Below are 26,122 nucleotides of genomic sequence, written 5' to 3'. Positions count from 1 at the left end.
GCCTCCAGTTATTTACTGAATTGGGATAGATCAGTGCCTAAGTCCCTATAATGGAGAATTGCCAGGCACATTAGCAGAATTACATCAAACTATTTAAATTATTGCTATTTGAATAGTGGTTCATTCCTGGGTGTGTGTTTGTGAGGTGTTCTTTTGTTTCATGTTTAATCTTTTTGTTTTCACTTCCAGGAGCTGGAGTTTTCCAACCTGTTTGCAGTCCTTCACTGTATCCACTCATTCTTTGCAGCTAAAGTGGCTTGTTTGGACCCTTTGTATGTAGGCAGTCAAGCCACCTCTTCTGCTGCTCCCACAACTTCTGGTACAGGCAAATTAAAGTATACTACTTGACATCTCACATTACAGCACTGCCACTTAACAAGAAGACATAACAATGTATAAATATTCATAATATGTAGACCTTTGGTGAACCATGTACGTGGAAACCAAGCCTGGAGGCAGGACATCTTGCAGCATCAGCAGATAGATGGTCACGTGGGATCATAAATTCATCTCTGTTCTGCAAGACATCAGTAAATAATCCTAGTCAAAACCCCAGAATAGGATGGATATGCTTTTAGTATGATCTATTTGTACTTACATAGTGCTTTAAGCAACACTGGAAGCAAAGGAATAAATGATGAAATGAAGCACTTCAGTATTTAATAAAATTTTCAAGTTGCTGTAATAATACATGAATAGAATTGTCATTTTCCTGTTTTCAGATGTTTTTTATGACAATATACTAAACTCTTATGAACTTAATACCCTATCATTATATTATAAATCACCTAAGAGTAAGCAACAAGCATATACATGGTGACAAGGAGATAGGCATGAAAAGGCATTTGTGTAAGTATCTCCTCAAATAAGAAAGCACTTTAAGTACTGTTGAAAGTCCATACTTGTGTCCATACATAAAGTCATGATACTTTTTCTGTTTTATTCTTTTAGTCTAACAATAACAAAGATCTAGCCATATTGGACTGATACATTAAAACGAACAAACAAACAAACCAAGCCACAAAAAGCAAAACAGCTTTCCATGAGTCTCTCTTCAAGTAAAAATAATGTGATACAAATTTAATTTTTATTAGAAATTAAGTGCAAGTGTGTAAAATATCATGTCTGCTATTTACTTCTTCATTTTTCCCCAAGAATTACATTCTCTAAATCTAATAGTCTTTGTTCACAAGACTTAGCTATTTAATTTGTTTCAGAGACAATCCATCTAATACATTGTTTCCATGTTTAACCTTGATTTCACATCATAACTAGAACCTCTGTTCCACTCAGGCTCTCAACAAAATAGGCGTTCTACGTTATGCTTGAAAAATGAGTCCACCCTTTACATTCTTAATTTTTTAAAAATATATTTTTTTGTAAAAGACAGGAATAAATTGAATAGCCTGTAAAGAATAAATGACAGAATGCATAATGTCTTTGTATGTTAAGAATATTAGATCACTCTGGACTACATACTAGTTCCAGAGTATCATTTAATGATGAAATCTGCAGGAATCGTAAATTTTAAATTAATAACTTTATTTAAATATCGTTTTGAAAAATAATTTAATTTCGTGCTATTACACACATCAGTGAAGATGGTAAAATGGTGGGAGCATGTATGGGATATAGCTGAAACAACAGAAAAGGTGAGAAATGAGGGGTTTTTTGCCAGACAGGATAAGAGAACCTAAAAAAACGCTGGAATACTTAGTACAGCTACAGTGTGTGCATAACATTTTAAATAGTACTTTATGGGGTTTCTGTTTATTATACTGAAATTAAAACTTACTTCCACCCACCTCCTACCGCTTAGACTTGTTATAAAAGCACATAGCAGGTAAGGGTTATGGATGCCATCTGCCCTGATTAGCAGAAAGACTAATTCTGTCACACCCCTTTGCACAGATTAAGATAATTAAAACTTCAAAAGGGAAGCCAGAGGAAAGCTTTTTTTAAAAAAATGGGAACAATTCAAAATGCAAGGCATGAACAAAAGATGAATGAACTGTAGGGACAAATCATGTCTCTGTTTCTTTGCTTTGCATTACAAGTATTTGGATTTATGTATGTAAGAGTATCCTTGCCTTGAAGTACAGCTGATCTCACTTGATACTAGCTCCAAATAATGTAAGAATATATTTCCTGGGGACTCTTTAATCGCTTTCAAATGTCTTTCAGTACATACTTACTTCTTATTAATACATCTCCAAGGGTTACACATTTTTTTCCCATGATAAATACAGTGGAATGATGTCATAATCCAGCTACTAAATGCTTTAAATGTCATCAAAATACAACATTTTCATAGTCATTATCATGTGTTGGTTTATATGAACTTTCCCGGAATAGGGGGGTCACATCCTGGTCTCAGAACAACACATAAAATTACCATGGCTGTCCATGGGATCTCGTGTTTGTTCCTGAAAAGAGTACAAACCCCAGATACTTTGACTCCAAAGCAACGATAGTCCAAGAGATTTCACGATGGTAGTTCAGGCACTATCCTTGTCAAGAAAGCATATACTGGAAACACACATTTTGACAGAGCACTGACAACAGAAAACAGAAGCCCCATACCTGTTAATGACAGTTCTCCTCTGTGCTCCCAAAACACCTCCTTCCTTTTAGCGCGATGCTGTGTCATTCAGCTGTCACACTGTTGGCACATGCTAACACCTCGGTAGATGCTCTGCTGGTAATAGCAGAACCAAAAACCAAAAAGCTGCCAGTTGAATGTTTTTTCCTTCAGTTTTACCACTGAAACTGAGAGTTGTTCAAGGAACGTTGTTAAATGTGCTTCAATTAACATAACATTTACCCAAACCAGCAGACACTATGTAATTGCAAATTGCCATAGATTAAAGGATTCCATTATATGAAAGCAACTTGGGCAGAACTGAGATAATGACATGAACTTTTGGGACTCCACCAGGTAGCCTAAAGATCTCTGTCAAGTATTCTCTTTGTAAAACTGCTGTATTCATCAATGAGTTTTGCAACTGGGCATTAAATAAGCAACATTTGAGAGACAAACATTAGCCTGTAAATTGGTACTTATTTATTTTCTAAAACCCTATATTTCAAAGAGCTAGACTGATGGGGCTTAGTCAGTACTTTTATTTTCAAGAAGATAAAAGTGATCTTGTCAGAATATAAAATGCCATAGCCTTGACTACAGGTCAGCATGGGTTTGTAAATGCAGCATGGGCTTGTGCACAGACCTCACAGGATATTCAGAGATGACTCTGCATCCAGGATTGCCCTTTTAGAGCAAGTTGGTCAGAAATTCAGTCTTGAATCAAAGAGGGAAATTTTGAACTCTTTGTTATAACTAATTATGAAATTACAAAATATGATCTACAAACATATTAAATGGCTATATTTTTCATTTAAGTACCTACGGGAGATTCCCATTTAAAGCATAGTGAACTTCATAGGCATGTGTCAAAACCCAGGCTTTATGTTGCAGCCTCTCATTTCATATTTCACATTTCACATATAATGAATACAATTATTTTGCAAGTGAACACAGCCCAATGACAGTGCAAAACCACAGTTATAATGATTTATCAGCTTTGGCTAAAAATCTGTATGCAAGTGAAAACAGGTATTTTAACAAAAAAGAGCAAACCAACTAACCCATAGCATAAAATGTAATTTGTTTTCTTCATGTCATGGTATTCTTAAATAAATTTAATTTTAAAAAATTCTTAATAGTACTGTGCCTATTGAAGTGATGTGTACCAAAAATATGTACTCTTAAGTATAACTAAATATATTTGGTTTGATTTGCTTTGCATTATGATGGAAATTTTAGATGATGTGACCTTCACAGAATGAACCATGTGCTAGGTTATAATGTTAGCATAGTTTTATTATGGGAAGTGTTACCAATTTGAATACATGTCATTCTGGATTTCTTCAGTGAAAAAATACATTTGTTTTCCTACATATATTTAAAAATACAGTTCCAGATTTTCAATAGAGCTTTGCATTCCAGTAGCATGAAGGCATCTTTGAAATAAATATCAGCATACTTTTAAATGTTGGCCATTTTATTTTGTTAATTAAGTGTTGCAAGAAGTTTGTGGAAACAAACTGGTTGTAGGTGGGTTATTTTTTAAAACCAGTAATTTGAAGTTTTTTCCATTCAAACTAGATTTAATAAGAATGCAAATCAATAATATACAGTATCAATATGCTTTGAGACGAGAATAATGAAAAATATTTTCCAAATTAGTCCTTGATTCCACAAATACATATTGATTTACTCTGTGCATGTAGAGTTTATCAGAACACCTCAAAGTGGACAGTTTAACGTAAGTAGGTAGTTGTCAATACTGCAGCCTGTTACTTTAAATGTGATTTGGTTTATTCAATGCCTTAAGATGTTTCTTACATCAAACAAAATATTAAAAAGGCTGAAGATCTTGTGAATGTACAGTTGCTGCCCTTAGAAATTCCGCAGCTTTGCTACGTATTGTCTAAGTAACCTTGAGTATTCCCTATGCCAAAAAGACCAATTTTAATTCTGGTATGGCAATTCCAAGGAACACTTCAGAAAAAATTATTTTATTAATATTAAACACTAATCCTTGTATTGCACTTTCCATTTCCTTACAGGGTCTGGTCTCTGAAAAAGCATAGTGTCTAAAAAAAAGTTTAAGCTGATTTTCAATGTTCAGCCTCAGGCAATTATGAGTCTGTACTTTGGACTCGCACCTCTGACCAGTTCTGCATGATGGGAAAAAATGACAGACTCAGTCAGCTCCCAAAATTTAAGTACCTGTCTTAGATGCCTATGGTAGGACTTGAGGCTCTCCAAAGGGAAATCCAAAGCAGGAATGTAGCTTAGGATCCCTGAAGGTGTATGTGTGTGTGTGTGTCTCTCTCTCTAAGGTGCTCGAGGTGCTTCTATGCTAGTGTTTTCATTTATCAGGAATGTGCTTTTGAAGCCAGGCTCCTGCCTGCTGCCACTCACTGTGCTACTCTTCATATCACAGAGCAGTCTTTAAGCATATGAACTGAGTCTTCAGGGTGAAAGTAAATGAGTATCACACCTATATGAGTTCCCGATCCTGATGGGCTTTCAGACCATGCAGCCCAATTGAAGTGAATCCAGAGTATAAAACCTCTGAGATGCTAACAGCAAGGCTGCCAGGTGCTGGTGCCAGCTGTCTCAGTCTCTGCAGTGGCTGCTGCTTGTGCACCGTGGGTGCTTCAAGGACCCTAGAAAGCTGAGCTTCACAGTGTAGCCTGCCAGAGCTTGGTGCCTGAAAGGGATGGCTGCGCTGCAGTAAGGGGCAGAGTGAATCTGAAGAAGGCTGATGGGTGCCCAGGGCATACCTTTTTCCCTCACCACACCAGGACAGTATTGACTGCAAGCAGGCTGCCCTGTGCTGGTCAGCACTCTCCCTGCTGCATCTTTCTTCCTGCCTACCACAAATACATATCTGCATATTTGCTCTGAGGTCCCCGAGTACACTCCCCCACTCTGTCGCCCCCTTTGCTCAGACAGATGGCAAAACTGTACTCAGCTACATAGCAGAACCTCTAAACCTCTTATACAGTCAGGGACAGTATTAGAATTAGCACAAGGGCATCTGTGTACCAGTAAGACCGACTGAGTGTGTGATTAACGTTCAGGTTAAAGCAAATAAAGTCATATCTGATCTTAAGTGCTTTCCTGACCTGGAGGGTTCTTAAGTGCAATTTTAATATTTTCCTGGAATAAGGTCTGTAATGTCAACACATTTCTACTTGCTTGGCTCCATTTTCAGGAAGTTTAGCAGAGGTATTGGTACATATCCCGTTGGAATCATAAAGAAAACATAGGAATACTGGAATATAAAGAAATTTCTGTTTGGATTCTGTATATTATTACAGTACATTATATAATCTGTCAAAATACATTGAACAATGTAAAACTAAACGCTTTCACTTACATAATGTCATCAGTTTTCACTATGGTATACATGTGTTCCACTTTCAACAACTTTCTCCACAATAATCCCAACTATATATTATAGAAATTCTTTTATTATTCAGTATATACTAATATATAATGCAGTGTGAGTGTGAGTGTGTGTGTGTGTGTGTGTGTGTGTGTGTGTGTGTGTATTAGTATATACTAATGGGAGATATTTAGTATATATTAATGAAAGTTACATATTAGGCACAACTGTAAAACAGAAGCATAAATCCATGAAGCTTTACATTTAAAAATCTTAATCTTATAATACTATAAAGAAAAATATGTATATTAATTGAAGAAATGGCTATTTTTGCAGGATATGCACAATCTGGATATACAATAATGAATTGATAAACATTAACTGATTTATTCTTTCATACCTTCAGGAACTTTGATTTTTTTAATTATTCTTATCCCTTTAGCATATTTGCAATATATGTCATAAGTTTTAATTTGTTATGGATAAAAATGACTGAAAAATGTAATAGAAAGTGCTATATATTTTATAAATATTAAAAATTAAGAAAACTATTAAAATTATTTATTTCCTTTTTAGTTATGGTTTTGTGGTTGTTTGTAATATGTATTTGTGACAAACATAAGTCACCTAGTTGTTTAAGCTCATTAATGTATCACTAATAAAATGCTATCTTCTGTTTTGGTTTTGTTATGCTTCTTTTTGTAATGGAACATAACAGAAAAAAAATAGAAAATAAATACTTTTTAAACTAATCTTTTGTATTCAGTTATACGGTGTATGAGTTTTATATCACTGAAAGCCAAGTCTGAGAGTTCAAGAAAATACTTGAAGAATCTGGGCTGGTAAAGTTATTTTGCAACACCATGCTCAACTGTTTATGTAATAGAAATTAGTTCAATTTTGTTTGTCTTTTCCTATGACTGAAGGAAGAGGTGCTGGAAGAAGGGGAGCCCCTGCTTTTTATTTAGGCACCTTTGTACCTTTTCAACAATTTAGGGTGAGAGCCTGCAGTGCACATCTCACAGGCACAATTTTGGTGCCTGTCTTGTGCTTGAGGTGTGGAGGAGCCAGCTAAGCTCCCTTGTGACAGTGCTGCTGACACCTTTCCCACCCTCTCCACAACCAGTCACCAGGGCTTTCTTAGACCTCAGGGTGCAGTTGTTGTCCTCAGTTCTGTTCCCAAGGAAGTCTCCCTTGCTGGCACCAACCCTTTCAGCATCTTGAAGAGAAGGAAAAAATAAGAAGTTTGTTTTAATTATAAGTGTGATGACCCCTTAATGCTGAAAAAAATCCTCAGTCCTTTTTCCCAGATGTGATTCAGCTGATGTGAGTTAGCAAACATATGTACCTCTGTCACATCAGCTAGTTACCTGTGTCTCAAGTTTCTTTTTATACCACATTTAAGGGAAAAGCCAGGAAAAAAAAAGAGAGAAGTCTTTAAAAAAAGAGGTGAAGAGATCCAAAGATTATTACAAAGTATTATCTTGGAAGTAAGTGTCTTCCAAATGTACAGGAACCCTTTCACGGCGACCATTTCCATTTTCCCTTTAAAGGGGAACTACATTTTGCATTGGGAGCATAAACTCACATAGAACTGAAAAGTTTGTTTATTCTGGAAATACCTATTTTTTTCTGAATTACAATTTTTAATCTAGCATGTTTTACACCTTCCCCACAGATTTTGACCTCAAATGAAAATTCTTGGAATCAAAGTTTTTTAAGATACAGTCCTTGTACGAGTTTCTTTAAATTCATGGTACTTATGTTCCACAGCTAACATACTTGCTCTCCAAGCCCTATAACAATTTATTTTTGAAACATTTAAAATGAATTTTGATCTGTTTAACTGTGCATTTGATCAATAAAATTTAGCACAGTATAATATTCACATCTTATCAATGATAAAGTTGTACAGTACCCTAGTGTTTTTTCACTATTTTGACACTAGCTGTTCTTACATTTGCCTACGATTTAGTAGCATTTTATTTTTTTTAAAGTATTCTTCAAACACAATTCCCTTAATAAACAGGAAATTATATCCCTTAATTCCCTTATAAGAAAAAAAAGGAATTTATTCTGTGTAGTGCTATAGTTAATATCACTATGCAATAGTTCAGAAAATTGAAGAGGTATTTACCATACACTGAGTATTGGGGTTTGTTGGCTACGTGCTTTATGTACTTTGCATGCACACTCTTCTCACAACTCTGAGCCCAAATTCTTCCCAGCCCTTCCCTTCTTTGCCATGTATGGCACAGGTGCTTGCTACCAAACCTGGCGCAGGAGTCCTTGACACTGAGGGCAGAATTTTATTAGTCTAAACATCCTGGGGCTTAATCTGGTCACAGGAAGAGAAAGGACTAGTCCAGAAGGCAAATTGTAGAGATGGATGTCCTGCTGGTGGGAGTTCTTGTTGCTACTGGGAGGAATAGCCAGCCCCCGTCCAGTCCCCCAGCAGCAGCCCTTCTCCCTCTGCTCCGTCCCCTGGCAGCAACGTCACCTCCCTTGCTGGTCTGACTGTTTGGGAACACCAGGTGTGCAAAGTCAGGTGTTGTTTATGGCACTATTACCACCTCAACACTCCAAAGCTATTCCTTTCAATAGATCTGTTACCAACCTTGGCAGGGAAACTAAGATAGAAGGAAAATCTTAAATGGCTGAGCACGGAGGAATCCAGTCTGTATTCTCCCTTCAAACAAATTACAGCACATTTATAAAAATGTTAACAACATATTAAGGACAGTTGCTTTCTTTCGCTTTTTTTTTTGCATTCACTTAGTCAATGCATTTATGGCAGTAGAGTAACTGCAGTATTAGACACTTCAGGCACTCATCGGTAGGGGATAATCCCTTCATCTTTAGGGAAATGTCAGTATTTTCAAGGGATGGTCTAAGCATGGGGCAGATATTCAGCACAGATGAACCTATGCCGTTTCTTCCGCCGAAGCGGAAGCTCCCCAGTATGCTGAACCATAGCCATGCCACTGTGGAGCCTTACTTAGAAGTTCATTGCTTGTCCAAGGAGGCTACACCATGGTCCTTTTGTCCTTGTATGGACACATTCTGGAAATCAACCAAGATACATCTACAGAACTTGTAGGTGTCAGGTCCTGCTGTCCAGGGCGCTCAGGAGGGAAATGAAGGAGGCTTCGCTAAGAACCCGGGTTTATAAAGCAGTGTGAGGATAAAAATTCCTAACTCTGATGTAGGAAAGCGCTTAAGGTGCTGAGACCAAGGAAGAGGGAGTATATTGCATAGCCCTTCAATAACATACTGTGAATCAAAAGAAAAATGTAGCTCATTCCTAGAAGAGGGGTGAGGGTGGGCGTGGGGGGTGAATATAATTACAGAGAGACCTAATGAACTTCAGAGTATTTACACTTGCATCACTGTTACGGTGAAAAGGAAACATTGCTTGGTCAAAGTGATTATGGTAACAGCTATGTATCCCTGGTCTGGAGATGATTTAAAACTCCAGAGGCCATAAATGGAGATTTATTTTCCTAAAGGGCACAGCATAGAAACAATAGCAGCTGAAAGATGGTGTGTGGCCTCACTGCTACTCCATACTCCCTTATTTGGCCTTGAAGAATTGTTAGCATGGAAGACAATAGTGTTTTACTTGTTTTCTTCTTGTGTTTTTGTTTTTGTTTTTGTTTTTGTTTTTGTTTTTTTTAACTTTGACTACCTAAGGTGCAATCTGAACTTTTTTCAGACTTTTTTGTCTAGGATGAAAAAAACCTAGAGGACTAGAAAGATTTTTACTAGATGCTGAGAATGTCATGTGAAAATATCTCTAGAAACTGGCATTTTAAAAATAGCAGAAAAACTCCATCAAGTACCATGAGCTTCAGTGAAAAGACGAGAGAAATTTCTTATGCGAGCAGACTCAAAGTCTCACCTTTCTCTTTTGAACCGATACAAAATCCTTTTAGCCAGATGTCTGTCTTTTTTCCTTTTATTTTCTCTTTCTTTTTCTTTTTCCTATTTTGCTTCAAGACATTAGTGGAAGATGGGTCTCAGAAAGGACAAACCTTCACTGAAGCAAGGAAAAGAGATAGTGGGCTTGCTAGCTGTGGGGTTTGCACTGCAATACCACCAAGTGCAGCAAAGGCTCAGACCCGGGCAACATCACGAACAACTTACATTCTGTTCACAACAGAAGACAAATATTTGGAAGAAGCATGAAGTTAAGGCCTTCCATCATTTCACAAGAAATGGGAGCTCAGACTCTGCTTAATATGGAAACTCAAAGGCAAAGAGAACTCCTCTCTGAGTGGTTCATGTGGCTGGGAGCAGTTTCACAGAAGTATGCATGGGGCTTTTCCCTGACGGGGGAGCCTAGGGCCCTGGTGCTGGTGTAGTGTAAGAGAGATCTGAGCTGTCTGAGGGGATTGGGGGAATCTAGTGACCTATTGCGAAGGACCAAGAGGCTTGTGAGATGGTAGGAAAATGTTCAGAGGAATATAAATTTAGGAAGAATGGCCTGAGTCACTGAATCTTACCCAGTTTCCTCAGGTACTCATGTTATAATCCCTCTCACAAATGTTTAAATTCCTATGTAAAAGTAATTAGGCTTTTTAGCCCTCTTGGTCTTATTGGAAAGCTTTCTGGAATCTCACTACTCTGATGGTTTGAAACTCTCTTCTAATTTCCAGCCTAAACCGTAACTAGTCCATATCTATTTGATTTTGTGCCAGCATTATCCCCTGATTTAAATTGTTCTTTTCTAGCCCTAGTGTTAGTCCCCCCCTTTCCTCTCCTCTCTTCAATGTATTTATAGCAAGCAATCGTCTGCCCTGACAGCTTTCATTTTGCATGAACACACAAGCCAAGCTCATACAGAAGATGTCTATGCAGTGCAGTGAAATTTGGTGCAGATTCCTGAGCTATTGCTCACTCCAGCTCATACCAGACAGGTATGTCTACCTGTTGTGCTGCAGCAATACCAGCTCAGGGCCAGAAGCAGTTCATCCACTTTAATGCTGTTTAAGATAATAAATACAGCCCATCAGCACCACACTGTGATATACTGCTTCTAGAGCAGATGAAGTCCATGGCAGCTCAGGGCTTTCTGCACTGCTTTTCATTGCTCAGTGCAGACATTTGCTAATTTGGTTACCTGGTCTTGTTTCCATACCATCCTAATGGGATGCATTCTTATTCTAAATCTGTTCCATTTTGATATTTTTCCCTGACTGTGACTACTTGTGCACTTTATACCATGCTTCAGATATTATCTCCCTTATGTCCTGCCCTATGGCCATAATATTTGTTGACTGTCTGCAAAGACTGTGACTGGTTGCATGAGTTATTTCTGTGGCTGCATCACACTGGTGACTCACAGGCTTCTTGTGAAAAACTAGTATATCATGGACCTGTTTGTTCTTCCAGTCATGTGGTCAGCTTTCAGCTCATCAGTAATGAGGATGGGGTATAGGAACAGGTCAGTTTATCACCCAGAAGATAAACTAGAGGTCTTTCTCTTTTTTTCCCCCTGCATTATGAGGAATGGGAGGCAGAGAGAAATGAACCATCATTTTAAGAGTTAGCTTTCAGTGAGACAGCTCCAAGAGGTGTCATGGTAAAGATGCAGATTTGGATGCAGATTTTTTTTTCTGGGAGGCAGGTTAGAGGATTTATATGCCAGTCTTCCCCTTTCCACATCTTTTGGCTTACAGCCATGTCTGAATGGAAGAAAATAAAACACTTTGTAAAGGGCAAAGGAGAAGAATGAAAGGCTCGTAGGAAACCTTTTCTTTATGGTCTTTCAGAGGTAAAATATCTCCAGCATTTACCAAGTCTTGTTCCATCTTTGAAATCAGTTTATTTCTGAGTGATTAATCTTTCTTTTTTTTTAACCCCTGCAGGTGGATTATATTCAGGCAGCCTTGGCTGGGGACAGAACTCCAATGACAAAGTCAGCACTATATTCTATAACTTCTTTCTGTTTGGGCCAGAGAAATCATACTTTTCAAGCTCTATTCTCAGTTCAGGCGAGCAGAGGTTTTGGAACACAAATAACACAACAAAGAACTTCAAAAGTTTCAATGAGTGGGTTATTATTATTTTTTTCCCTATTTTTTTCTTTTTAAATATGAGCAGGTGAAGCCCAATGAATGAATACCATTACCTTTTTTTTTTATTCTGCATAAATGAACTTCTGTGAGTCCATTTTATTTTGATTGCTGTGTGATCAGTCTTGAAGACTTTAAAACGCAGAAGTGCAAATTAATACAAAATCAACAAAAACCTGATTTGCAAGGATTAACCTCAGCTAGGAGTCTGGGGAATTATCTGAATTTATTAATATCTTGTGCCAAGTAGCATTTGTTTTAATGAACAGGAACATTAAATTTTAAAATTTCAAATATATATATTCAGCATTAGCTTTAAAGTATGAGTTATGAGCTGTTTCCATAGAAAGAAAAATAACTTCTGATACATAATACATCAGACTGCCTTATAGTAAATACATGAAGTTGGCTAAACTTAAATCAAATACAGTGTGTTGGTGTACTGTAAAAGGATAGATGGTTGTTTGAAGTGGTGTTACACCCCTGCCATTTGGCCGCTGAGAGGTATTGCAGCTGAGCCCATGAGCAGACTCATGAGAAGTCTGTTGAGTCCACTGATACAAGCTAGTACCATCACCTTCTCAGAGTAAGGCCGTCCTGTTCCTGTATCCTTCACTAAAAGACCTGTATCAGTCTGATCCTTTCTAATCTCAGGGAGGGAGACTTCTGATCTTTATGGGAAAAAACACTGACCTCAAAGAACTGAGCAAGGTTGAGACAATCAGAGTATCATAGGCTAGTTCAAGACAGCTTCTACCCCAAACTTCCATGCCCTCAGACAAGAGGATGTTAGAGCATTACATCTAATTTTGTTTCTAACAGTACAGTTATTTCTACAATTTCCAGCTTTATGCTAGATAGTACCTACCCTTGGTTTTAGGAACATTGGCAGTCTTCAGTCCATTCCTTCATAAGAGGGGCAGAAAACAAAAATGGTCTTTTTATAAACTCTTCACTGTTAAATGCTAAATTTTAATAATAAGATTTATATCTATATAACTAATACAACATGCTGTGGGGTTTTATACTCTAATATTTTAATTAGAATAATTTCATTTATTATATTGCTATTGGGATTCCTGTACATATTGCTTTCATATATCTGTCCACTCCCACTTCTGAAACATAGTTTTTATGGGATAGCTTCTGGACTTCTAGTATTTCCATTCACTTTTTTGAAAGGATGTTACATTCAACTTAGATTGGTTTAGTCACACACATATTCTAAATTGTATTTGAAAAAGGAGGGGAGAGGTAGGGTGTGTTTTAGTAACAACAGATAAAATGCTGCTCTCTGTAAAATCATAAATCACATTTCTTGACAACTTAACTTCGGATAAAATTTTTAAAAAATGTCAGTGGGGCTGTATTTTCTTTTATGAGTTCTGATCTATTGTCTATATGTTAAGATTATTTTTTTTTCCTCATGGCTACAGATTATTTATTTATGTTGAATCAACCCTGCAATGTATTGACCTCTGTGCAATTTACGGAGGCTGAATTATTATTCTGAGATCATGTGTGGCAACCTGTGGCCAAATGAAGCCAAAAAAATATTATTTACTTTATTTGTACTGCTTACTTTGTTTCAATTATTAAATTTTGGGTGAACATATGATCAGAAAAAATCAGGGATGTAAAAGAAAATTTAAGATGATCTATTCCAAAAGCTGAGCCCTTTCATGTGTTTTCTTGAATTCCAGTACTGCAATGGCCAGATGAAGCTCTCAAGATCTGTAAGACAAAATGCTGTAAATCCACATTTTCAGAATCTCTTCAGGTAATCTCTCTGGTTTGCATTGTGCTCTCTCAAATAGTCCCTGGACCCTGGCAGCAAAGTTATGTTATTTTTATAAAACCATATTCCTATAGCTGTTTATGCTGATGACACCGTTTGCTAGGGTTTTTTTCAGCATTAACTTAACCTGGAGCATGAACTTCTCTTAGCACTTTTCTCTGTGGTTTTGTTTCTTTGTTTGTTTGATTTCCCACTGCTTTGCTTTTGTCAACAGTTTCTTTATTAATAGACTGAACTTTTGTACCCAGGGATCCCAGGGCAGATACCCATTTCCACTGGAAAGAGACTGCTCTTAAAAAAATATCAATAGTTAATATGTTGGTGATGTGTCATAAGCTTATACTCTGAATTCCTCTGTTTAATCCTATTCACATGTTTAGAACTGATCTGCCAAGTACCTTTGAGACAAAAGTAAAAAAAGTTTCCAGACTTATTTCAGATAAAGGCCTGTACTCTTTTCATGAAGAAAATTACTCAGGAAGCAAAAGACTAAAGTAATCCTTTGCTTTTAGATTCTTTTAAACCTTCAAAAAGATGATTCAGATTAAAACACTAAAAAAAATAATCTGTTTTGCTTTTTTGTTTGGTTTTTTGTTGTTGTTTTGGTTGGTTGTTGTTTGTTTTTTTCTTCAGTGATGGTCACAATTAAAAATAAACATTTTGCGAACAAATTTCCCTACATATCAATAACTTATTGAGATCCTAACTGTATGGTATCTGTTGACAACAGATGACTTTTTAGTTAATGATCATTTGTATGAATTTAATCCACTGGCTCATTGGATGTCATCAGGGAGTGGTAAGGTCTGGTAGGGTGTTTCTGAAGTTCATTATTTCTCTGGGTTTTACTTTCATCATCTTTCTTTTCTTCATTTGTTGTTCCCTGTGACTCTTGGCTTTATGCTAATATCTTTTCCCTTAGCCTTTAACCCTTTTCAAGGAGGGCTTTGAGATTTTTATCGGTCAGGCACACAGTCCTAAGGGAAAATCTGTAAGAACAGGAAATAAGACTTGATGTTTTAGAGGTATTTCATACTTCTCCACCATCCAGAAATATTGTATTGGTGATGATGGCAGACACATGCATGTCTTGTGTGTTTAGTACTCTTTTTAGAACTATTGTCCATGAAGTTACCTAATCCCTTTTAAAATTGCCAATATTGTCTGCTCTCACAAAATGTTGTGACATTCAATTCCAGAAGTTCATTATATGAAGAATCACTTACTTTGTATGTTTTAAACCAACTTAATAATAGTTTGATCAAAAGCCTGTGTTTCAGCCCAATTGAATTTGGTGCTGAAATAACCTTGTCCATGACCTCCATGATTTTTTTAAACCTCAGTGATATTCCCCACGCGGTCTCCTCCTTTTCAAATTGAAGAGTCACAGCTTCTTCAGTCTCTCCTCAGACAGAAGCTGCTTTATCCAGTTTATTGTTTTAAGCGTTCTCCTCTGTATCTTATCTAACTGGATTATGTCATTCCTGAAGTGTAGAGGGGCCAGTACTATATACAATGGAATATATACAGAACTATATACAATGGGTCTGGGGCAGCAGAATTTCATTTAATAGCAAAAGGACACCCTTTGCCGCCTTCTCACTATCTATCCTGAGCATACTCCATTCTGGTACCTCTTACTTCTGCTGCTGCAGGTGGAGCCAGTTATCTAGCAAACTTTCAACCTTGACTCTTTCTTAAGTTCCAATTCCAAATTCATCCTAACAGAGCCACAATTTAGGCTGTTTTCCCTTTGATAAATTACTTCATATATTTATGTCCACTGAAGCTCAACTATCACCTTTTAGTCCAAGCATCTATTTGGTGAGTCCTTTTTCAGTACTTTGTCGCTAGTGTGGCATTTGACTACTTGCAAGAGGTTAATATTGTTTACAATCTAGACGCACTGCATAACCCCTTCCTCATGTCCTGAAAAGCTGAATAAGACTGGTCACTGGAGGAATCCACTGCTGACCCTTCTCTATCTAGAGAAACTTATCTTTAAAACATCCTTTCCTCCAACCTGGGACAGCTCAGTTTCTTTAATAGACTTGGGTGTGGAATGCCATCAAAGCTCTTTTTAAAATCCAGTTATATGATTTCCATAGTGTCTTCTCTATCCATGGGTTAAGCAACACTCTCACAGAAGTCCAGCAGGTCAGTGAGACATCATTTCCCCTCTCAGAAGATTTTGACTCTTCCTCAGCATACAATTTTATGCATATACTCAGTAATGTTTGTCTTTATTATAGACTCATCCACCTTAGCAGTGAGTGAGACTCAGTGGTCTGCAGCTCCCAGGATCCCCTCCAAGGCCCCTTTTTGTAGATGTGAACGTGGGAAACTAGAGATGAGCTAAGTGCTGGTATTTGTCTCAGTGGCAGTGTGTAGTCATCCACCTTTGCCATAGTCCTTCAGTTTTACAGATGAGTTCGTTGGGTGATTGCCATCTCATCCTGGTGACATCTCTTTGGTTTCACACCTGCATATTTCTCTCAAATTGCTATTGCTCCTGCAACCTGTCTGCTACCACCACAACATCAGGTGTGGGAATCTCCCCCAAATACCGAGAAAGACTCAAAGAATGTATTGAGCTTCTCTCTTACCTCTGAAAGTAATTTTTATATCCTTGTCCCTAACTGTTTGATGACAATAATTTATTAAAATGCAAACTAATTCTGGATTTATTTTTATGTATGTCAGTACTTTACTTTTGACCACAGACTGAAATGTTTCCTGATTTTGTGAACACACGTATAGAAACAATTTTATGCTTGTTAGCTATCAGATCTTAATTCACTTTAAGTTGAAGCAGGGAAATAAAGTATACAATGTACCACAAGTAGTTTCTATTTTTTACAAGACCTAAATGGCAGAAATTCAGTATGGGAGATGGGGATTGGAGAGGGTAGGTAAAAACATTTCTTTTCTGTTTCCCTTGTCTTATATGTATTCTCCCCTACAGGAGATCAAAGTCTCCGCATGGTACCAAGCTCACAGTTTAAGAACTGCTGCTTTACACTTAAAGCAACTTGAAGTGTAAAGAAAGAACAGGAGACACTTTTTGGAAGTGGTCAGTAGTTTATTACAGAATCTTTTGCATTACCAGTAGTACCCTATATGGTTTTTAATTTTTTTCTGTAGGATTAAATAAAAGCTGACAAATACCGGAAATGAGAATTAGATGTTTTCTGGAAAAAAACCCTCCTTTTCCTTCTCATGAGGGTCAGCTATGAAGTCAGAATTGCAATTGTGGGCTTAGAAAAATAGGAATGTGTTCCTGAATAGGATAGAATATAACAGAACAGAGCAGAATAGTTCAGTTGGAAGGGACCTACAATGATCATCTGGTCCAACTGCCTGACCACTTCAAAGCTGCCCAAAAATGAAAGCCTGTTATTAAGGGCATTGTCCAAATGCCTCTTAAACACTGACAGGCTTGGGGCATCAACCACCTCTCCAGGAAGCCTGTTCCAGTGCTTGACCAAGCTCTCAGCAAAGAAATGCTTCCTAATGCTCAGTGTGAACCTCCCCTGGCACAGATCTGAACCATTCCCACACATCCTATCACTGGGTACCATGGAGAAAAGACCAGCACCTCCCTCTCCACTTCCCTTCCTCAGGAAGCTGTAGAGAGCAATGAGGTCACCCCTCAGTCTCCTTTTCCCCAAACTAAACAAACCCAAAGTCCTTAGCCACTCCTCATAGGACATTTCTCCCAGTCCTTTCAACAGCTTTGTTACCCTCCACTGGATGCATTCAAGGATCTTCACATCCTTCTGAAATTCTGGAGCCCAGAACTGCACACAGTACTCAAGGTGAGGCTGCACCAATGCTGAACATAGTAAGATAAATCTTCTAACTTGTTTGCTATTAGCAAGTCATTTACCTGTCTAATGGTTTTAATTTTCTCACCTCAAAAAATTATTATAGCAGCTTAAAACATTTTGACATCTATTGAAGAACAGTGATCATGCCTACTTAAGAGAATGGACATATGTTGCTTCAAGCAAGTCTATGATCTCAAGGTTATGTAAGTCAGAATGATATATCCAGAGAAAGACATAAAATTATCCCTTTGTACTTAAAAAGTAATAGGATTTTGTATTAAAAATATAAACCCCTGATGGTGTTTTCATCATGAATAAAAACTTTCTTATTAATTAAATACATAATCTTCTGCCCTGTAATAATTTGTTCATGTTCCAAAAATTTGACAAGTTCAGCTCTCAGCTGGACCTTTGAAATTCAATATAACTTCAATGTGTCAGTAATTACATAAGCAATATTGAAATATCAGTAATTATAAACTGAAATATGTATGTTCACAATTCAATCAGAACAAGAAAGTATGTTGTTATCTCTGGCAGCCTAGTCAAAATAAAATGCATGCAAACTGTGAGCTTTTTGAAGAACTCAGTTTCTTTCATGTCACCTTTTACTATTCAGTGCTTCTCAGCAAGTCACCACAGATTACCATATTATAAGCCAGAAGGTTGTTTCTGGTTGTCCTTACATTACCTATGGTAGAAAATGCATGGTTAACGCAGTCAGTTAAGTAAACTGGTAACCACCTTAATAAGCCGGAATGAAGTAAAGTTTTGGAAGATCAATAACATGACTGTCTGAAATGTATTTAATTAAAGTTATGAAATAAACAGGTTTCTAATTCTAGTCCTTCTGAATTCTTGATTTGCTGTTCTGAGGGCAGGAAAAGGGTGAGGAAGTTTCCAGAGTAAATCCTGTGGATATTTCTGCTTCAACTGTTGATCAACAGATTACATAAACACTTCGTACTTACCTACAAGCTTCTACCAACATCTTCTGTCATGGTTCTTTGATCTAATATAAACAGATGTGTCACATGTCAATACTTTCTTTAATTTCTAAAAAGAAGAGGCTTTTATGCATTTTCTTTTTCAGGTGATCCTTTTCATGAGTGTCCCAAGTATGAAAAATTTTGCTTATGTTCACAAGGTTTCTGTAAATGCAGTGCCGGAGGTATGGCCAGATAATGACAATAAAAGGCTTGGTGCAAGTTACATAAAAAATAATCCCATAGCTTTTCCCTTATGGCCCTGTGTAACTTTTCTGCATGACTTTTCACCTTCTTGGTTAGCTCAGCTCTGTCATTGCTATTGTAGTTTAAATTAGAGTAGAAGAGGAATTAAGCAGGAAGCTTAGAAGGGCTTAGAAGGCAGATAGGAAAAAGAAACTATGAGGGAACATAAAGGGATAGTGTGAGTCAGGGAGCTGTTTACTCTCTCTGGGGTAAGATAGCAGTTTCCTAGACATTAGCAGGTTTAAAGGCAAATGGTTCCTCACCAAAAGCAGTGAATAGGAAGAGTGAAATATTCTGTAGATTTGTGTATAAATTGCAGGTGACTGGCAATTACATTCAAGAGGGATGTGAAAAAAGGATTGGGTGACCATGTCTTTTAATAATGTGGGAAGTCTGAGTCTTTGAAGTTGGCAGAGAAAACATTAATAATGAACAATGCTCTCTCATGCTTCAATGAAAATATTAGGGAGAGAAACAGCAGATGTGCTACAAACACAGATCCTGTTCTTCCTATGGATAACCTAACACAAATTTCTTAACTATGCTGTACTTTTGTGGCCATGTTTTTTTCCTAGTGTTGTAATCTCAGAATCAGGGTCACTTTCTTGGGCTGGGAGCATCTCTTCTTATTTTGCATAAGATTATATCCCACTGCATTTTGTAACTTTTACATTTCTCTCCTTATGATCCTGTGTCTGCTGAGATAACTCAGCATCCTTCTTAAACCAGAGTGCTTTTATTCTGATGTTACCAAAACGCTTTATAAAAAAGTAGGGATTATAAGGTAGCAAATAATTTATATGCCTGTTTTCTTATTTTATGCCTTTTCAACTGATAATTGTTGGTTGCCAAGGGGAGCCGCTCTGGAGCCGGCCCAGTCTGCAGCGGAGCAGCAAATCTCGGTGCACAGTGGGTTTTCCTGAGGAAGGGAAACACCAGAGGAGTGGAGAGACCCACCAGAAGCCAGAAGCTCTTACGAGAGATGCTGACAAGGCCTGGGCACTGCCAGAGCAACCGCAGCCGCTCCCACACCTATAAAAGCGGCCTAGGGAGCACATGCACCCAGAGGGGCAAGCAGATCGCAGAGCGGCAGCCACGGCATGGCATGGCACTGCAGGTGGCACAGCACACAGGAAGGCTGTGGTCACCCTACCAGATCAGGAGGTGAGTTCCATTGGTGGTCATCGCCCCCCCCCCCCCCCCAGAAGCAGCTTAGATATGGTATCCAGCTGGCAGAAAACTATGTCCTCTGCACTCACCAGAGTGGATGTGGCAGCCCAGACAGAGCTTCCACAAAAATGTGCAGCCATTCACATCTCAGGCTGCCGGACCATTTCACTGGTAAGGGTGGCAGTAGTGAGGACAGCTGTGTGGGTTGTGACCGGGTGGATGACCTGTTCAGCCTGTTCAGAAAGAGCTATGAAAGGAAGCAGAAAGGTTAAGGAACATCAGGGAGCCTGCAAAACAGATAGACTGGTGGAACCAGTGAAAGAGAGAGACTGGTGGAACCAGTCTATCTGTCTGAGATCAGCAGCTCAAGCAGGGTTTCCTTCTATCCAGCTCAAGCAGGGTTTCCTTCTATCCTGCCAGTTGCAGGGAATGATGGGGTGTGTAATCAGAAGATCATGCAGATCAATACCTGGCTTTAAGCCACACAGCTGGTCAGTGAGCCAGCCAGACGAGATGCCCTGCTGGACCTGCTGTTTACAAACAGGGAAGGACTGGTGGGTGGTGACGTGTTTGGAGGACATCTGGGGCACAGCAATCATGAAATGATAGTGGTTTTGATTCTCAGAGAAGAAGCGGGGGGGATCAACAGAACCACTACCTTGGACTTCCAGAAGGCTGACTTTGGCCTGTTTAAAAGCCTGATTAACAGAGTGTCTTGGGAGATAAATCTGAAGCACCATGGGGTCCAGGAAGGCTGTACTGTTATATTCTATGATTCTATGATTCTGTGGCAATGGCACTGTAGGTCATGAGAAGACCATAAGTAATCCACACACGCTACTATGTTTCTGCATGTATCTGGCCAGATTCTTTTCAGTCTGGATATCAAGTCATAGCCCCAGATGCTGTCCTTTTGAATAACACAATGGTGTCTTCGTTGTTCCATTTATGTTTGCAGGCTTTCACCTCCCCCTCAGGCCAAACCAATTCCGTAAGTTGACAGAGGCCAGAGACATCAAGTCTAATACTTTGGCATTATTTCTTAACGACCCTTCTGTGGGCTGTTGTGAGTCATCTCCTATTTTCTGCTTGACCCATCTCAGACAAGCCAAGTAAGAGGCACTTAAGTCAAAATATTTGTATAGAAACCCCTAGGTCAGCCTACAGCACTATCAAATAATTTCAGAGTAGCTGTTAAGTGAGTCGCTGCAGCAACAATGCATTGATGAGCCCTGCAGAAATCACTACCTTTCTGCATGTGCTCAGCAGTCTGTATAAGTTGTCACTGTAGACTCTAGACCTGGCCCAAAACTTAAAATTATATGTGAAGAATTACTTCAATCTTACATTTGATCTTCAAAATGTAATAGTTCATCAATCTTTCAGAAGTCAGTGAGAGTCAAGCAAGAATAGTAGCTGTAGGGCAAGGTTCTGAAATATTGTTTAGTATACAGCAGTATCTTCCTCAACAGCCAAGATGGGTTTCTATCTAATATAAGGGTCCATCTGAGTAGTTGAAAGAAAGGCCTGGATCCTTTTTTTTTCCTCAGAAAGTTTAACTGTTGATTTTGAAACCACCAAAAATTCAAGAATGAATTAAACTTGCTGTTTCTCAGCCATAGAGAAAGAACGGCTTTGTGAGTTGTGGAGGAAAGGCTCCCCATGATGTAAAAAGCATTTATTTACTTCTGCCTAGATTTCTTTTCAGTATGCATGTTGCCAAGTAATCCTCTGTAATGTATATTTCAAATACACAGCACTCACTGTGCTATAATGGTAAATGGTATTTTACCATAGTATCTTATCACGATTTTCAGGACATAATGGAACAGCATATAAAATGACTATGTGGAATTATAGTAAATGTTGAATTTTAATATTGTCTTTAAGTGTGTATCAGTGGCAAACAATGTAAAAGAACAACAAAATTTCTGTAGTCTGCTTCACTAAGGCAACAAAAGTTGACCCCAAAAGGCAGGTTCCCAGACTAAGGATCTCATCTCCCACTTGAGAAAAGTATAGGGGATTATAAACCACAAATCAATTGGAATTCATTTTGGGAGAAAATAAATTTAATTAGTTAAGTGTGTCATGGGATCACATAGTGGTAACACAGGAATAAAAATGACGTATTTATCTTTAAGGGGATTCATTAACAGAAAATGCTGGGGGACACTTTTTTTAACAGTAAAAATGATTTTGTCGGTTTGGTAAGACAATGCTGCAAAAGTACTTATTTCTCCTTCTCACTCCGCCCCCAACCCCCACCCCCCCATTCAGCATATTTATTCAATAGAATTTAATAGCAATAGATTTGACATACTTGTGTCACATCACAATGTTTGCAAGCAAACCAGACATTTAATGTTACTTGATATATTGTCAGGTACCTTTTACAAAGGGGATGTGACAATTCCTATGACTTCAAGGGCATACGATTCCCTCCAAGTTTTCATTACTTTGAATAAATGCCTCTGCTTTTCTAATACCTTTATTATGAATTGATAGAGAGGACACTTGTTTAGTACAGATGACAGGGTAGTCAGCCAACAAATAGAAAGATCCCCAGCAAAAGTGATGCTGGTGATGTAAACAAAGTGATGCTGGGGAATATTCCTGGGCACTGGAACTGAACTGCTTTCACTGTTCAATCATTATGGTCTTATATTCCTACTTACATTGTTAAACGATTGATTAAAATGATCACTGGCACATACTTGGCCCAGGCTGTCTCCAAAGCAGTTCCAGGTAGGATTACAGAGTGAGCACTGAGCAGGACCATTCACCATAAGGAGATCGAATGTCATCACCCTGTTCTGGAGGGTGAAAATACAGCAGTATGCGCGAGGGCTACTCCATGCCAGCTTGTCTCAGTGCCAGAAAACGATATTGGGCATGTTTAATTTAGTAGGATAGATGTAGCCTTGGAGGCCTTTTCCTGTGTATTAACAGAAAATCACTTCAGAAATCAAAGGCTTAATTAGAACCAAGGCATTAGTTTAATTTATCCCTGTCTACTGGTTTTAAATGTGTTTATGCAGTAAACCAGTGGATGCCTCCACATTTAAAATATGACTTCCTGTCAAGGCTTACAATATGTCTTCTATGATGAAAACATTAGGTGAGACTTTCTTTTATGGGAAATCATGTAAGTTTTAAGTTTAGTCTCTCATGCTGTTCAAGGGGTACAGAAACATTATATCCATCTGGATATATCAAATGTGCTTGAAAACAGAGTATGAAGGGAAGGATGGAACCCAGGACTTGACTTTAGAAGGGTCTGTTGTACCCTTCTAGAAGATGGAGAAACCTGCGCAGTCTGTTTGGGAGCAGAGCTTCAGAGAAAGTCTGCTGTCCCACTGGAACAGAAGATAAATAACACTACAGGTGGCTCTCATAATTATGCTGTCTTACCAGACTTGGGATATAACAATAATGTTATCATGGTAGCCTTCATACAGAAAATTGTTTCATGGTCCCATTGGATTATTATCAAAGTGTTTTAATTACTCAGCTAGGGACATAAGTTAATTTACTGGAAATATAAAGCAGAAGTCAATCACAATAGATTTTTTCAGAGTATAAAATGACCTTATGGCACTTGTAAGAGAATTAAAACTGTTATCATCAACTATATTGTAAATCTTCTCTAGGTAAAATTGTTAAAAACATGCAATAATTTAACAGCTTTCTGCAAGACAACTAATGAGTACAACTAGCACAAGAGAAGTGAAAGGCGGTCAAATGCAGCTGTGTGTTTCCAGCATATAATCTATTTCTGCCTAATGAGAAAGCTATTAACCTTTCTCAGGGAAACTGTTACAATACAGTGCTGTGATCCACATCCTTGTACATACATTTAAAAAGTACTCTTTTGAAATAAATACTGAGATATCATAGGCAAAAACATATCAGCTATGGTCATTTTCATGTTAAGAAAGGGGATTTCCCCGAACCCTTAATATTTGATCAGCCTGTCAGTTTCCCGAGAAAGACAAAATCCTGGTGCCTGACCAGCCTGTCCGCTACCTGCGTTTTGACAGCCCGCTGTATCAGAGGGTCATTTGACTAGCCTACTCAGGGACCCCCACCGACAGCGTCACTGAGTCAAATCCCTTACAACAGCTACTCAAAGCTCTGGAGACTTATACAAAATGAACTTCACCTGAAGATTTTTGTTATACAAAATACAAGTTCATCACATAGTAATATTCAAGGATTGCCAGTGATAATACACTGAGTGCAAAACAAGCTTAAAACAACACACTTAGTAACAGCTAGCATGAGTTAGTCATAAAATAACGTTCTTACCTAATAGGCGTCCCTATGGGGGAGAAGACAGGATCAGCCTGTTGACTGATCCCAGGAGTTACGACTGAGTCTTCCCTAACTTCTTCCCTCATTTGTCTCCTTTTTACACTCCATAGTACATTGCATATTCATTTGTCATACACAGGATAGGTTACAAGTCTCTTGCTTCTAATGTAAATTAGTACACATCCTCAGGTAACACTACTGAAGGGTTTTTTTACTAATTATGCATGCTCCGCAAGCGGTGTTTTGCCCTCTTTCAGGGGGGCTATTTGAATTGGAGGTCATGATCTCCCAGTACCACAGTTACCTTTGTCCTACTTCTGACCAATTTTCTGTTGATGTATGGGGGTTGTAACACCTTATCAGCTTGTCTTCCACTGTGGCCAGAACTTCCTTGCTCGAATGTTCCTTTCTTAGGTAAAAATGTTCTTTTCACTATCTGTTTTTTTTTGTTTCTTATCCTTCCCAAGGATGACTCCCTTGATTAGAAGTTCCTTCATTTGTAGAGAGTGGGTCAGCTTGACCTAACTTTGTGCACAGATGTGTTTAACATATAAACATTAAATCAGTGTGGTAATTTGGGAGTTTAGACAACAATTTCCCCGCACCACCACCACCTTTAGATTTATTCCAGTCCAGGACCAGTTCATTTTCTCTACATTTAGGTGGAGCTTGAGTGACTCTAGTCATACGTATTTTTGTTACTGAATGGCATCATGTGCCCAGTGAAGTGTAGTAGTACCTTGGAGACAGGTAACTTTGGGATGGAGGTGTGCATTAGTATCACAGTTAAATTATTTCATCTGAGGAAAGTAAATTCACCATAATGGCTGGCTCAGTGATGGACATCTCATATATTTTTCATGTGACAAATGCTATACAATTCATCAGCTGTATGGTACCATCAAGTTCCCGTTCCTGCATGGAGCACAACAGAGCCTGTCCGTGGAGTCTCCACTCTGCTCCACCCTCCGTGACTCCTGCCAACAGGTGCTGAGATGGCAGGCGGTGCTGCTCAGGGAGCTGCGGTGATGTAGATTCCGTGCATCTCAACCACCCTGAAAGCGATAGCTGTATTTTACCCTAAAAAGCTTTCTATAATACTATGCTTCTATTAGGTCCCATTTTTCTCCAATTCCCCCTCAAAGTAATTTTCCCACAATCATGGTCATGCAAGATGAGGAAATACATCATAGGATATATTGGGATATATATGTCTGTATATAAACTGGTTTGAAAATCTGTAATAAGAGTTACCAAAATTCTGACAGCAGCTGGTAATTAGAGTTCTCTCATCTGAAACAAATATCAGCAGTTTAACATCTACCATCATCTTTTGTTTCCATTTAGAGAATATATTGGAGCCTTCTGGAAGCTTAATGCGGGAGGAGAGCTACTACTTAGATCTCCTACTCATGCCACTGTCTTACAGCAAGTTACAGACCATTTTCATTTGGGAATGGCTGAGAACAGCCCTAACATCACAGCAGGCATGTGGCTAAATTAATATGTCAATTTTCTTGAAATCTGAGCAGCAAATTATAAGCTCCAAGCTATCATTTTGTCCTGAACTAAGTACTTTTTGGGTGTTAGAAGCAAACCTGAAGGGGAACAGTTATTCAAGTGAATAGTAGAGTCTTCATGATTGAAATTTTAAACGAGCACAACTGAAAAATAAACCAGCATGTGTTATGAGTGGAGAGTGCACTAGTTATTCTGACTTAACTTTGAATGCTTGGTT

The 26,122-nt window shown here is 38.2% G+C and overlaps 1 protein-coding gene across 5 annotated transcripts in view; it reads left to right on the top strand.

The window, feature by feature from the left end:
* Window positions 1-6,627, top strand: part of SNTG1 (syntrophin gamma 1) — a 358,597-nt gene extending 351,970 nt beyond the window's left edge. For all 5 annotated transcript variants that reach the window (XM_055800561.1, XM_055800560.1, XM_055800563.1 and 2 more), the window contains one exon: window positions 190-6,627. In XM_055800561.1, coding sequence (XP_055656536.1) covers window positions 190-348 — 159 coding nt within the window. In that variant the 3' untranslated portion in view covers window positions 349-6,627. The remainder of the gene's footprint in view (window positions 1-189) is intronic.
* The last annotated feature ends 19,495 nt before the right edge of the window (window positions 6,628-26,122 follow it).

This window comes from Falco peregrinus, chromosome 3, assembly GCF_023634155.1.
Source record: "Falco peregrinus isolate bFalPer1 chromosome 3, bFalPer1.pri, whole genome shotgun sequence".
NCBI classification, from domain to species: domain Eukaryota; kingdom Metazoa; phylum Chordata; class Aves; order Falconiformes; family Falconidae; genus Falco; species Falco peregrinus.
The sequence above is the reverse complement of the archived record's forward strand: the minus strand, read 5'-3'. Positions and strand labels throughout refer to the sequence as shown.